The sequence below is a fragment of the Anser cygnoides genome, chromosome 2 (genome assembly GCF_040182565.1).
Source record: "Anser cygnoides isolate HZ-2024a breed goose chromosome 2, Taihu_goose_T2T_genome, whole genome shotgun sequence".
Taxonomy (NCBI): Eukaryota; Metazoa; Chordata; class Aves; order Anseriformes; family Anatidae; genus Anser; species Anser cygnoides.
The window spans coordinates 95,273,266-95,288,031 of NC_089874.1; the positions used below are offsets into that span (position 1 = coordinate 95,273,266).

Genomic DNA, 14,766 nt, shown 5'->3' on the forward strand with positions numbered 1-14,766 from the left:
GCACTGCTCCCCAGCCCAGGCTGAGTGAAACCCCTGATACACAGCACAGAACCACTAAATGAGGCAGATAATATGTATTTTTTTTTTCCCAGGAGCAAGGGAATAAAACATTCAGCCAGTGCAGAAACACAGAAACAAAAACGTGGAAGTGCTTAATGCTCATTTGTGGAACTATACTTCAAATCCTGCAAGAAGGGCAGTACTTGTGCCTTTACATGTTCATACTAAATCAAAAAGTCAGAGAAGCCTCAACATTTAGATGAGCCTTTGGCAAAAGTGAGCCTTAGTTCCTCTGAAAGAAGAGACAGTCTAGGAAATACCCATTGAACACCACAAAATCGGCTTCACAAATTCCACAGATAGCAAAGATAGCTATAAAGATTATAACCTACTCATGGTATAATTTGGAGGAAATGAATTCCACTTGTTATCTGCTGGAGGAGAAGCAGCATCTTGTTTCCTTCCATAAAGCAATAGCATTACTTTTATTTTTACAATTTTAGCTTTAGAAAAAAAAGGTTATAGTTACTATAGCACCATCTTTTCTTGCATTTACTTACAATCAGCAATTTTGATGCTTAATTTTAAAAATCATAAAATTCAGCATCTCAGTCTTGTCTAAAACTATTGCAATGCATTTCTTATTCTTAAAATACAGAAATAACTATACATTCAAAATAAAGACATTATATACATAACATATGGATACTGTGACAAGATTTTAATCACTTCAGACGCATTTGGTGTTTTCCCTTTCAGTTTCAGAAGGTGGGTGAAAGAACACAAGTTGTCCTGCATTCCACACCAAAGAGCAGAACACAATTTGGAGAAGCTTCTAGGCAACATTTTTCATTGACTGATAGTTACAATAGTATTTTGATTTGGCTGTGCTACGCTTATGTACACTAACCCTCTCTGGGAGAGGACTGCAAGTTGGATGTAAGCTACTAGTATGAGCGAATAGCAGGAGGAACAGTTGAGCAGTCTTCTTCATTCAAAGTTTTGTCAATTACAGGTCTGTACTTCAAGGAAACCTAAAACAAAAAAGAACAGAAAAAAGTAAGGCAAACAAAACTTGTATCTAAACATGACAACCTAGCTACAGGAATGACTGCGTAACACAGGTAACTGAATGACTTGATTGATGTTAAGCTGTTTTCCCATTATTCATTTCATTCTGTACTAAATGAACAGTTGGTAACCTACAAGAAACACGTTCCATCAAGTTACCACTGGATGAATTTATTAAAACCAACAGTTTTATCAGACACAGTACTGAATAGAATGAATGTTACTGGAAGACTGCTCCCTTGAAAACGATGTTATCAGCAGCTGTCCTCAAGCATCAGACTCAACTTACCTTCCCAGACTTGACATCCACATACGAAAGGGTGTGCTTTCTCCAGTGCTCTTCAAATGGCTTGCGCTGTTGGCCTTGGAGTGGCTTGGAATAGTCAAACTCATCTATCCGTACCTAGGGAGAAAATTACGTTAATGTAGACCAGAAATTGGTATCTGTAATCACTTTATAACCACTTTATTAGTTTCATTCCAATTACAACTGTAATACATGTCTCATAATAGCCAGCAAACTTTACCTTAACACTGACCGTATCAAAGTTCTAAGTCCTTGTTAAACTTCAGCATTTAAGATAACGTTTTCTTGCAGAGAATGGTTATTCTGCTTTAATAAGGTCATGAATGTATAAACAGGTTTTATTATACTCCTGCTTTGACCTCTCTAATAATTCCAATGCATTCATGGAACTACTCTTCTCTCAAGAACATTACCCATTGTTGCACGCACTGGTCATTTTATATATAATAAATAAACAGAGCAGGGCAGATGAGACCACCGATACTACATTAGCCTTAACTCCAGACTCTGAAGACTTTCAAGAAATTAAGATGTTTACATAATTCATCCAGGACACATAACAAGCAATGCTATGCCCAGGTCACAGGAAATGCATACCTTATAGTCCTCTCTGGCATGAGCACCCCGGGACTCCTTGCGAGCCTCAGCACCATAGATGGTTTGTAGAGCACAAAGCATCAGGTTTTGCAGTTCCAGGGTCTCCACCAAGTCAGTGTTCCACACAATACCTAGTCAAATATTAAAATACTATGGAAAGTGTTCTACAAACAAATTATTTCTTAATTTACTTCTATCTTAGTGCTGATCCTTAGAATTAAACTTGGGGGGGGGGGGGGGGGGGGGTGGTGGAACGGGACACCTGCTAGTTATACAAGGTTCTCCTTCATTAAGTATCTCCAAGGCAGACCCCAAGTTCCTTACAGGAATGTACCTTCATTTTAATTCCTACATTCTAAGCTATCACAACACTTCTTTTCTTGATGCTTGGTGAGAGGTATCCAAGAAAGCCAGTTTAATTTCAATGTTCGAATAAACGTCTATGAGCATGTAGTAGATGGAGAGAAACACACAAGCAGAGTGGAGAAAAGGTACATTGGTTGCACTTAATTAACCAAGTCCTCCTAAGGCACACCACAAGACGGTAGCTGTATGCAGAGCTATCTGCTCAGCTGAAAAAATAAAGCTGTGTTCAGCCTAAAAACAGTGTCCTACCACCTTTTCACAACTGACTGGCCTTTTCAGAAGATATTTACAAAGTTCCTCTTAGCATTTGAGCAACTTCACATCACATTCTGAGACAACAGCAGCACTTACAGAGTTAATTCTGATTTCAGTGTCTACTTCTTTTAAAGAGTATACAACTAGAAAATGTCTAATAAGATCAAATACTTTGCTGATTACCATGTTTAGGAATTAGAGTTCTATAAAATATTTCTAAAGATTCAAAATGTCCAGGTTTAAAAAAAAAGGAAAAACAGAAGGTCTAAGGAAAAAAACACTTTTCCCAATGAGCACTCTGACCAAGCTATATTCTTTGCTATTAAATTACCTCTGTCAAATGTCTTGAGATGTGCCAGATCACTATAAATTTGGCTAAGTTTTTCACAGCCTTCTTGTAGTACAGAGCCAGTACGAAATACAGCTGCATGGCTTTGCATTGTCTGCAAAACAGTAAAAAGAAATTAGTGTCATATGCCATATGTGCATAACATCCCGCATAACTTCATTAGCTTCAGCAGAGCTGTTCTGACTTCAGACAGGCCTGCAGCATGAAGAACAAGAAATAACATTCTTCTGTTCACCCCAAACAGAGGAAAACCCATTCTATTATGCAGTGTATAACAAAATAACCACGAAGAGAAGAAAGTAGTGAAACTGAGACAGAGCCTCTATTGCACACGTACAATCTTCTCACAGTCCTTTTTATTTCTGCAAGGCAAATCCTGAACAGCATGGTTAGCAAAGCAAGCAATCCACCGCTTTTGCTCGCAGCTTCACCCCCCCCTTATTGTTGAGGACTTCATCAAGCTTACCTTCTGCATGTTAAGTCGCACTTCTGAAGTTCTTATGGTTCCGTTAGCAAATCTTAATTTGTCAAGATTAGCGACTGATTCTTCACCAGCATCTGGTTTAATGGAGGGAACTGGCTCTCCTATTAAGGAAAAATTCAGTAAGTTTAATAGGTGACTTTCTGGCAGATTCATAAAGTAGTAACTACTGTGACTCAGATCGGAGTAAAACAATTATTTCTTTGTCTGAGATAGAGGTTTACTGTAACCTTCCTGAACCCTCACCAAAAGTATCCATAGTACTTAAAAATAAAGTTCTCAGTGAAACATATAAATCGCATTCTTTCCTGTGATAGTTGGCAGGGAATCTAGCCAGTACATCTGGTGAAATTCTGCTGTTAATTACTTAAAAACTGCACTTTGATATAAACTGTTCTAAACTTCTCACTGCCTGTGGCTCCTCACCACTTTCTCTTACGCTTCCCTTGTCTCTTCATCCCCAAACCTCCCACCTTCTCTTGGTCCCATTAAGAGCTCTGTATCTTTTCACCAATACAGGAATCTATGTCGTTGGGCAACAAACATGGCTAAACTAACCAGCCGTGCAGCACCTCAAAAGCATACTTCATCTCTCACGTAGCCTTGCATTCAGACTACTTAAAAACTTTCCCACAACTTCAAACTCAGAGGAACCACAGAAAGACTAGTCTGAGTTTAAATGTTTGCACTAACTGAGAGCAAAAGAGCAGTGGTAGACCTAAACCAATTCCATCACAAACCCCCACTTCATATAATATTTTTTTTCAGTCCAAGCCTGCACAAACAGTCTTATTCATTTGGGCACCTAGCTATGAAAAAACAAAGAACTACTGGAATTCAGTTGCTCTTGCAGTGTAGCTGCCTCTTATAAGTGTTGGGTTTTTTTGTTTGCTTTTAAGTTCAGCTTAGCAACTACTGCTGACCCAGATTATTTAAAAAAATAGTATACAGCAGTGATAATCCATTTCTAGTGGACGAGATGTTTCAACTTTCTGTGTTTATTTCTTCTATCAGTTGCACTCACGGTATACCTTATAAATCAATAAGGTGGCAACAAAATGCACTATATGAAAGAATTAAGGGTAAAACAAACCACACTGATGTAGAGGATGCAGTGCAGGACATAGGGAAGTCAAGTCTTCATATTCAATATTCTGTTTTGCTGTTTGTGAAAAATCTCAACTGTTTTTGCCAACAGCAAAACTGAGTACTGGTTTTAAGTTAATCAGCTTACAAAGCAAGTCTTAATGACAAGCAGTTGCACAGTTAAGAACCTGCATATAAAAAGCATAAACACCAATTCCTGCACTTTCTAACAACTAATAGTCTTGGTCTAGTGTTCTTAATTTGAAGTAGGTACTAACAACTCTCTTGTTACACAGAAATAAGATCGTAAGTGTAAACATCTGTGTAAGAGTGAGACAAACTGTGAGACTTACCAGGCTTGCACGTTTCTGCAATAGTAAGGGCACAAGCACGACCAAAGACCACCAAATCCAGAAGGGAGTTCGCTCCAAGTCTATTTGCACCATGGACAGATGCAGATGCTGCTTCCCCACAGGCATATAGGCCAGGTACCACTTTATCCTCACCATTCACATGTGTAATCACCTAACATTTCAGATAGTCGATTAATACTCTTTTCTTAAACAGTTTTTAAGAATGCAAGCTTCCTTATTTTTCAAATGCCATGTGCAAGTAAAGATGAAACAAAACAATATGAACTTTTCTCCAACCCTAAAACTATAAACACCTTAGTTTTAAAGGGTAAGTAATAAATACAGCTAGCACTAAAACCTAAGATTTCTTTAGTCATACTTAAGAAACAGAACCATATATTACTTCACAATTCTGCAGCAAGTCAGAAAAGCACAGGAAGCAAATCTGATCTGCATGCATTTCCAAGGGAAAATATGCATTAAAAAAAATAAGTAGAATATGCCAAACCAGAAAAAAAAAAATCAGTTGACACCATCAAATTGGCATATAATTAGTATGAGTTGAAGGAGTCTGTTTTAGTGGATTATATGAGGTGTAGTGAATTAAATATTGTAACACAGTGCTAGCTTGATCCCTATTCAACTGTATCTTATCCTCAAACTGATGGCCAGAATTGTTGATAGATGTGTCAGTAACCATAAACTTCACTTTAGAAGTTTCCCAAAGCTCCATCTCCAGATGGACTGGAACATGGTTCTCAAGTTATTCATAAAACCAAACCGGATTGTGTGTTTTAAGTACTCTAACACTGTTATTTAGTTAATGTTATTCAGCGCCTTTACATTTATTTTTGGATAATCGTTTCCTATTACTAGATGAAAAAAAATACTAAAAACGATCTGCACTACTTACCTGTCCTTTGTAGTTAGTAGGAATACCTCCCATATTATAATGCACAGTGGGCAGAACAGGAATAGGCTCTTTAGTGACATCAACTCCAGCAAATATCATAGCTGTTTCTGAAATTCCTGGGAGACGAGTTGCCAGCTGCTGTGGTGGTAAATGGTGCAGCTGCAAATACACATGATCTTTTTCAGGGCCACAGCCCCTATCAAAATAAAAAACAAAAGCATCAACATTGGATCACACAACAGAAGTTTTTGCAAGTCACTAATTTTTCTAAGCTCATTTGTGATTACCTTTCCAAAAACTAAAATTTAAAATTCATCTTTGATAAAAACACTAACATATTTGAAAAGACTACTGAACGTGGCAGAATTTAAGTGCACTCTTCTCCTCCCAGCTTTCCTTTTACAATAATCCACAGTATTTAAGGCTTTAAACAACCATATCTCCACAGAAAGATGTAAAAATTTATAACTGAGCAACTGTCTCTAGACACAAGGAATTCAAACAGGAAACTCATAACATCTTCTGTTCCCCTCTAGGGGACGTTAGGAAGTAACAAGCTAAATTTTTGCCTGAAATGCAGTGTTCAGCTAACAGTTATTAAAGCTCTATCTCATTAATTATCCAGTGTTGAACAAATGAACTATTGCATTGCATATAATCTAATACAATTAAGCATTCATTCTTGCAGCTTCATTAGAGTATTTAACTAACCTTCCTTCCCGTATCTCTATGGTCATAGAACGAGATACAACATCCCTGGAAGCCAGATCTTTAGCAACAGGTGCGTATCTCTCCATAAATCTTTCACCTTGACTGTTAATTAGAATACCTCCCTCTCCACGACATCCTTCTGTTATAAGGCAGCCAGCCCCGTAGATCCCTGCAAAGGAGGAAAACAACCATCACATGAAACGTACTCAAGCCAAAATTCCTAACCAACACAGCCAGGATTGCAGAAGCAAGGTCTACTTTAAAATAATGCAAATAAGTCACATGGCTAAATTTAATTCTACCCTGATATCAGAGATGAGTACTGTTACTATTTTCAAGCATTCTTCCTGGAAGGTAAGCAACTTCATCTGGAACACCCATGGTATCTAAAATATTACAACGAGAAGAGAACTGCACCCACAAATATGCATGGCAAATTTTACAAAGATTTTGTAGATCTTCACCAATTACTTTGTTCAAGATTTCAAAGTAAACCAGAAATTGTTTATCTCAAGGTCAGTCTGCTCATCTCGTTGCCTCTTCTCCTGTGCTACAGCAGTGCAGGATGGCTTCAAATTGTGTGGAATGTAAAAGCTTACTGAGTACGTCCTTCCTTCTCCAAAGAAAAAGACCATCCATTAGTCTTCAGCATTGGTTCATCATATAAAATAAGAATGCTAACAAACCCATGCACTTGATAATTCCATAACTTTTAACATAATTACCAGACAATTAAACATCTTTGACTAGAAAAAACTTAGTTGTGTCAAATGAACATCGCATCTCTTCATGATTACTTTTACAATGTTGTATTTGTTAAACTGTTCAAAAAGTTCACCATTTATCACAAGTTAAAACTCAGCATCTATTTAGCTACAAACAAAAAAAAATAATCTCTTTTAGTCTGTGACCATGCCATCCACAGTTTAGATACAATCCTGCGCTATAAAACATATAATATGGCTAAAATATACACCTTTACTTCAACTACTCAATTTTCACAAAAGATTCTAGTGTGTAACTTCCTAACATTACAATCTATCCTACTGCTCCTGTATCTAATATCAAATATCAGATATACCCTTTAATATTTTAAACATGAGAAAAAACAAGTTTCAGAGATGAAGCAGTTCCAACTAGGAATTTGTAAAATCTTTTAGTATTGTAAAAGCAACACCTTTATATGTAACTGGTATTATATCAGCTTAGACCTTTCTCATATTGTAATAGCTGTACTCTCAGATTTATATTCTGCAGCAGCTGCAGACAAGTCTGAACATCCACCAGAAGCATTTAATAAAGTAATGAGATGTTACACAAAAATGCAAACTGACGAGCTCATTCTAAAACCACAAAAAAAATCTCTATTAATCATATTAAAAACAATGTTGCAAGTGTTATTTCATAATCTGTAATCATATTCCATACCTGTAGGGTGAAACTGTACAAACTCCAAGTCCTGGCAGGGAAGCCCAGCTCGTGTGACCATAGCAGTGCCATCGCCTGTACTAGTATGTGCAGACGTGCAACTGAAGTAAGTGCGGCCATACCCTCTAAAGAACGCAGAGTCAACAAAATCAGCAAGACAAAGCAAAAAAAAGCCAAAAAAAAAACCCACCATCCAAACATATACTCAACTACACTGCTTGCACAACAGTGGAACTAGGAAGAAGAGTGTTAACAAGCAAAACACCTGGCTTTTGCCAAGTCCTGTAATAAGTTCAACCAAAACCAAACCAAATTGGTATTGTCCCATTAGACTTAGTTGAAAAATGGCTAGTGACAGAAGGCCCAAAAAAAAGGACAACTTCAAAGTAGAATAGTTAGGTTAGTAACAAAAACCCTTTTGCCAGAAAGAAAGTCACTTCAGAACATCCTCTCAATCCAATTCCACTAGGCTCTATTTGAACTATTATGTGCAGTTTTAGCAAAAATAGCTTATAACAATGGCTTCATCAAAATAATCAGTATTCCCCTGATTGGATATGCTTACATTTGAAAAACTTGTCTAAAGCTCACTGTCACTAATAGCAAATTTTCATGCCAGGAAGCTAACAAGTTTGCTTTAATGTTATTGAGCACTGCCAATGATCCCAGTTTCAGGACAAACTCTCAGAAGAAATATTAACCTATTTACTGTATGTAGCTCAAAGAACTTCAGTATGAAAACAGCCTTGGCTTTCATAAAACCATATTGCAACTAGCAAACTTAGTATTTTTCTACGCAAGATATTTATCAACATATCTATCCTACTGAAACAGATGGGTCACAATAATCAGAAGTCTAATCCATATAGTATTCTAATACACCTAAAAATTCCTGCAACTACTAATGTAAAGTTACACTGAACATCTAATAATTTCACCTTACAACAGTTAGACTTGCAGTTTTATCACTGATATAATAGGTTCTCAAGAATCTTGAAAAAGGTGATTCCTACAGGAAACTCAAAATACTACAGATGCATACACACCTTGGTAGCACTGCAACAATGTCTGCTTTAAATAGCACACTTTAAAAATCTAAGATGCTGTGGATATACATACATAATGCTCTTACACATTTCAGCTCCATGTCATTGTCCTAGAATTTGAAGCTAGACCTCATACTAAATTTATACTTGGACACAAAGCTAATAGATGTTTTTTTCTTAAGAAGTGACTGAATTTGTAGTTATATTGTTTTTGATCAAATGGGGGGGGGGGGGGGTAAAAACAATTATATTTTTCAAGTCAACATGTCACCTCCACACGAACGAGTTGGACACGTGTACAAGACACCCAGCCCTCCAGCTAGCAGCACGCTCAATTTTCCATCTTTTATCATAAACATTACATTACCCGGTGGCAATGACAGTGTTCTTTGCTCTAAAACGATGTATAGAACCATCTTCTATACAAAGGGCAATAACACCACGACACTCTCCATTTTCCATGAGCAGGTCCAAGGCAAAATATTCAACAAAGTAGCTGGTATCATATCTTAGAGACTGGAGGAAAATAAAATAAAAAAAGGAACTTTAATGATAAAAAAACCATGAACTTAAGTAACTACTCTTCAGAACTGTCTATACATACAGGCTGCATAAGGATGAAAAAAAAAACAACTAACCTTCCACCGATTCTCAAGGAAGCCAGTTTCCCTAGAAATCTCTATAAACATTTGCTAACAAATCTAACCTAGCTCAAAGAGATACACGTAGTTACCAAACCGCTTAATTCTGAGAAGGCATAGCTAGACAGCAAGAGGCATTCTTTCACTCTGGTCTTGGCAACACTTGAGTCAGCCACAGAGCTTGACACATGCACAAGCACGTATCACTAGGTCTGCCTCAGAGAAGCAGAATCCATCTCCAGAAGCCAAGTATATAAACAGAACGAGCAGGCATCATCAAGCCAAATGTATTCTTTCGTGCCCTCGAGGATCAGATTTGTGTCTGGCAGCACTGATCATTTCTATTGCAGCAACAAGTCTAGTATTAACCTTAAGGACAGTAATTAGCTAACTACTAAGTAAATGAAAAGCATTAGCTATTATGTACCTAATTTTAGGTTTTAAGTAGCTTACTGCCACTTAAAAAGAACCAAATCTTTTGTACCCACAGCATCAAATTTTTTAGAGAGGAAAAAAAGGAAAAAAAGATATTTGGGAAGGCTTAGATAAATATTGTCTGAGTCGAGTTAACAGATGCAGTAGTTGTAACAATAAAAACTACTTCAGACCACAAAGCTAACAGTGTATGCTATTTAATATCCACTGCCTTCAGAATAACCACTCTACGCACGATCTTTCAACATATTCCAATTTCCATGTACTCCTGACAAAAAAGCACGCATCACCTAGGTGGCATCCTTCCACAGTGCCTCAAAAAGAAAGGAAATCCAGAATTGGTATCACTTGTTCTCTTAGATTCCTCATTGAGATGCATGCAAGTCATTTTGTTTTTCTTTCTTCCAATGCCAGAAGATACCATTGATTGCAAATAAAAAAAACAAGTTCTACTTCACAGCTTCTTACCCTGCCATACAGAGTATGTAACAGCGAGTGTCCTGTCCGGTCTGCAACACAACAGCATCTGTGAGCCTGTCCTCCTTTTCCAAACTGAAGACTCTGTCCACCAAACGCACGTTGGTAGATTTTTCCTTCTTCTGTTCTACTGAATGGCATCCCGTAATTCTCCAGCTGTTGAACCCAAAGACAAGCATCAGGTATAGTTGTGCATAATAAGCAGGAAGTTACTTTACCACATTCCTAATAAGAAGATCTCTTCGGGAGCTACCCTGTTGTGAATGACATGAGTTGCAATCAGTGCCAGTGAATCTCACCTCTATCACCGCGGCTGGGGCTTGCTCCGTCATGTAGTGTATGGCATCCTGGTCACCCAGCCAGTCGGAGCCTTTCACTGTGTCGTAGAAATGCCACCTCCAGTTATCGTCCTCCATGTTTCCCAGAGCAGCATTGATCCCCCCCTGAAAATGAAAATACATTTTCCTTGAATTGTACCAGTCAAGTACAGCTTTATTAGATTTTCGTAGTTTGTATTAGAATTTCATACCATTTATGCCCCTACAAACAAGTGATACAAGCGATACCCGTGCAATTTATCACTTTCACAATGGCCTGTACCTTATTGCATTTTGTATAAAACAGTGGCTTGCAAAGTTACACAGAACGCAATGAAAAAGAATCGAATAGAAGCTAAACATATACGTTTAGTTGAAACAATTTTGGAGGGCTACATAATATTTACAGTGGAAGTGTGGCCCTGGCACATCATGTTCATGTGCATATCCAGATCAGCTCTTACCGTATTTGTTTTTACACATTTGTTCTACCTCGTTTCTCACCTGTGCAGCAACAGTATGAGATCTGGTGGGGAACAGCTTTGTAACACACGCTGTATTAAATCCGGCCTCTGACAAACCAAATGCAGCCCGCAGGCCTGCTCCTCCTGCACCCACAACAACTGCATCAAACTCATGGTCCACTACTGGATATTGTGTAGAAATCTAGAAAAAAAAATCAGTCTGTTATGGTCACAACTATTTCAAGCTAAGCCAACCTGATGTAGACACAAGCAATGTATTTCAGCAAGTCAATCCCATTACTTAATTGAACACAACACTCCACCAAAGCCAAGCACCAGACACAACACAGAAAGCTGTCCCTGACAGTATCTCTCTGAAGCACTGACCTGTTAGTTAGGATACAGAAAAGCATGAACGTACCGAATCAGAAACCTTCGTAGAAGCATGTTTCTTTCCATAGACTGTGAAGTGAAAGTTGCGTGCAAGAGTCTGGCATGCTGCTGGCCACTGTGGAAAGAAATCAAGACAATTATTGTAAACCAAGTGTTTCCACAAGACAGATTTTCAGCATTCTCAACTACCCCACGTTTATAATAACCACTTACTTTCCACTGATTCACAAATATTGCATCAACATACTTTAAAGTTACTGAAGTTTGGACTTTCCTTCACTCATAACTAGGAAAAACAACAGTTCTGACGGGATGAGGGACAGAGCTACAAGTCACAGACTAACCATCCACTTCACTCTAACCAACCAGTCTCCCAGACCTCTCTGAGGCTGCACTGGCAGAAGTTCGTTTGCAATTCATACCCTGTCTTATTCCACTCTTCTTATGTAAGCAAAGATGAAGGCAGCATTATGAGAACCACAGGAATTACTGTAAAATACCTGCCTTAGGTCAAAAAATGCTCAGAATTTGATTACAGGTACTTAAGAACAGCGAAGAGTTAAAAAAAAAAGTGGTGGGAAAGGCTGTTCCATATCATCACTTCAAAAGCCAGATATATTTTTCTTGCATTCATTCTCTATTAATTAGTGGGCAATTTAAAACAATTTATTCACTTCTGACTGAAGCACAGGGGCACAGTTTTCCCTTTCTGTAGGGTTATTCTCCCTTCCTTGGCATGTTCAAAAACAAAACAAAGGCAGAAAAAACAACACCCGCACCTACCCAGTATCCAGTCCTGGCTTTGATATGTTAGAACAACCAGAGTTTTAGTCTCCACAGTATAAATTAGCAATTTCTTAGAACTTAGCATTCCTTCTCTACACTGTTCAGAAAAATTCATCTAATTGAGCACGTGTGATTGATTAGAACAGCAAGACAGTCATAGCAGTGACCCGCACTGTGATATCATCACTTCTCTGTTTGAAATACCACTCTGTTGCATTTTTTGATTGTATTTGCCTTTTCCAGCAACTGTTATAGCCATGGTTTAATCACCCTACAACATGCTAACATGCTGGGCTTCTCTGGAACTTCCCAATAACCATCTCTTCCCCACCCCTGAAGTGAACTACATTACCCCTTCCTTGACCTAGTTTTATCATCTCTCGTAGTTTCTTCAAATTATCTTCTTGCCTAACAGTGAATCTGACGTGTCATCATACTTGCTAACACACTTCTGTGTTTTTTTGTTGTTTTTTGTTGTTTTTTTTTTTGTTTTTTTGTTTTTTTTTTAAACAGCCAAGACATTTAGGTAAGATCATTACATAAGATCAGTATTAAAACTATTCCTAAGGAATTCTGCTAGCACCCCCTTCTCAGCAGCGATTCCCCTCCCTTCTCCCTTGCTTTATCACCACACTTTGGGGCAATTGCACGTCCATCTTACTTCCCATATTAAGTCACCTTCATTAACACTGCACGAACAGAATCAGACTAAGCAATCTGCTGGCAGCCAGATGAAACAGAAGCACCAGATGTAATTTATCTGCAAGACAACTCACCCAACAATCTCGTATCAAGCTAAAACAGGGTGTCCTCCATACAGAGAAAGTGCTTCCCAAGGCCTGACATCAGCTGAGGTTTAGACTAGCAGAACTCCAACTGACATGATGGGCTACACCGCACACTTCAGATTTCGCAGCCGTGCATTCTCTAGAATATACTACTGCTGCTGCTTGTTTCCGAAATGTCCCAATAGCAGTGCAGCTCTTGTTACTGCAATAAATTATTTCTTGAGGGTGAACAACATACTAGGTTACTGCACACAGCAAAGAAAATCTTTGCTGTGTGTAAAGACAGCATGCAAACAACGGGTTTGCACATGCTTACTGTCATCTAGAGAAAGTATAAACTGTGGTTATGCCCTAAAGCACAGAAAGAAGTTGACCTGTTTTTTCCAGAGTAAACAAAGTAAACAGCCTGCTACAATGTCCAGTGAGAATTTTGCCACAATGCTTTGCACTTCATTTCCTTTTTTAAAGAAAAATGTCTGTTTTCTGAAGTTGCTATACCACACTTCCATGGTCCTATTGGTTAAGTTATGACAGATTTTTTTCATCAGAGGATTCTAGAAACATATTAAAAAAAAAAGAAAATTAAGACTACACAATTCTAGCAGACTGCTTTCTATCTCTTGGCTTCTGCTCAGAAGAAGCTTTCAGAACTGTTCTTCCCATCCACGTATGCTTTTCTGTTAAATCTACACACAAAAATTGCTGCTGTAAGTCCTCCTCAACATGATTACGAAAAGAACTCCATAGAGCAGAAAAAGATTTTGTTCTAAACGCGGATATTGACTGCACTGCCCCTGAATTGTTATGCTACCTGGCACACTGCGGGCCTTACCAGATGAAAGGTCCCATCAGGGCCACTTTACTGCCTTTTAAAGAAATAAAGTGACTCTCCCAGCCGTTCTGTCTAAGACAGGGACAGCTACAGCTGTGCCTACCGCACCCTCTTCTGTATTTCTCTTCAGGGAGAGCACCCAGCAGCAGGACTGCGATCTTTGCTCGGCCCTGCCCTCCCCCTGCCCCAACGGCTCCCGGCCCTCACAGACCCCTCGGGACAGCCCCGTGAGCCGCTCACGAGGCGCCCCCCGTGCACAACGCCCGGCCGGCTCTCAGCCAGGCGCTGGGGGTCGCAACCGAGCAGCTCCCCCGGCAAGGACGGCCCCGGCCCCGGTGCTGACCCGCCAAGGTCACGGGGCCGCCTGCGGGCAGGGAGGGCCGGGGTAGGGCCGGGTCAGGGCCCGAACTCACCGGCCTCAGCCACCGCCTCGCGCAGCCCCGCGCCGCCACCACCGCCGCCGCCATTTCGCAAGGAGCCGCGGGAGCGGACAGGGCGCATGCGCGGGGCCGCCGCTACCGGCGCCGTTATCCGGAGAGGCCCCGGAGGGAGAAACCAAGTAGGGGGGGGGGGAGAGGGGTGTCCGCGGCTACGCGAGTGCGGAGTCACCCCAAACCTTCCTCCCCACACATACAACGAGAGCGGGCAGGGACGCGGCCAGCTGGAAACT

General features: G+C 39.5%; 1 protein-coding gene across 1 annotated transcript; it reads right to left on the minus strand.

Annotated features, from left to right (window-relative positions):
- Positions 1–59: 59 nt before the first annotated feature.
- Positions 60–14,665, minus strand: SDHA (succinate dehydrogenase complex flavoprotein subunit A). The gene is made up of 15 exons (XM_048046051.2): positions 14,510–14,665; positions 11,719–11,805; positions 11,338–11,499; positions 10,816–10,959; positions 10,508–10,672; positions 9,331–9,479; positions 7,918–8,042; positions 6,490–6,658; positions 5,779–5,974; positions 4,866–5,037; positions 3,412–3,530; positions 2,928–3,039; positions 1,976–2,106; positions 1,361–1,474; positions 60–1,034 (listed from the first exon to the last, which is right to left on the minus strand). The coding sequence occupies exons 1-15, from the start codon at positions 14,561–14,563 to the stop codon at positions 948–950; spliced, it is 1,986 nt and encodes a 661-aa protein (XP_047902008.2). The 5' UTR covers positions 14,564–14,665; the 3' UTR covers positions 60–947.
- Between the last annotated feature and the right edge of the window lie 101 nt (positions 14,666–14,766).

Excerpts from the sequence above, each read along its gene's own strand:
- SDHA (XM_048046051.2), bottom strand. The coding sequence starts at position 14,563 with ATGGCGGCGGCGGTGGTGGCGGCGCGGGGCTGCGCGAGGCGGTGGCTG. Across the intron at positions 10,673-10,815 it reads CCCCAGCCGCGGTGATAGAG|CTGGAGAATTACGGGATGCC; the intron begins GTGAGATTCACT and ends TGGGTTCAACAG. Across the intron at positions 9,480-10,507 it reads TACATACTCTGTATGGCAGG|TCTCTAAGATATGATACCAG; the intron begins GTAAGAAGCTGT and ends ATTTTCCTCCAG.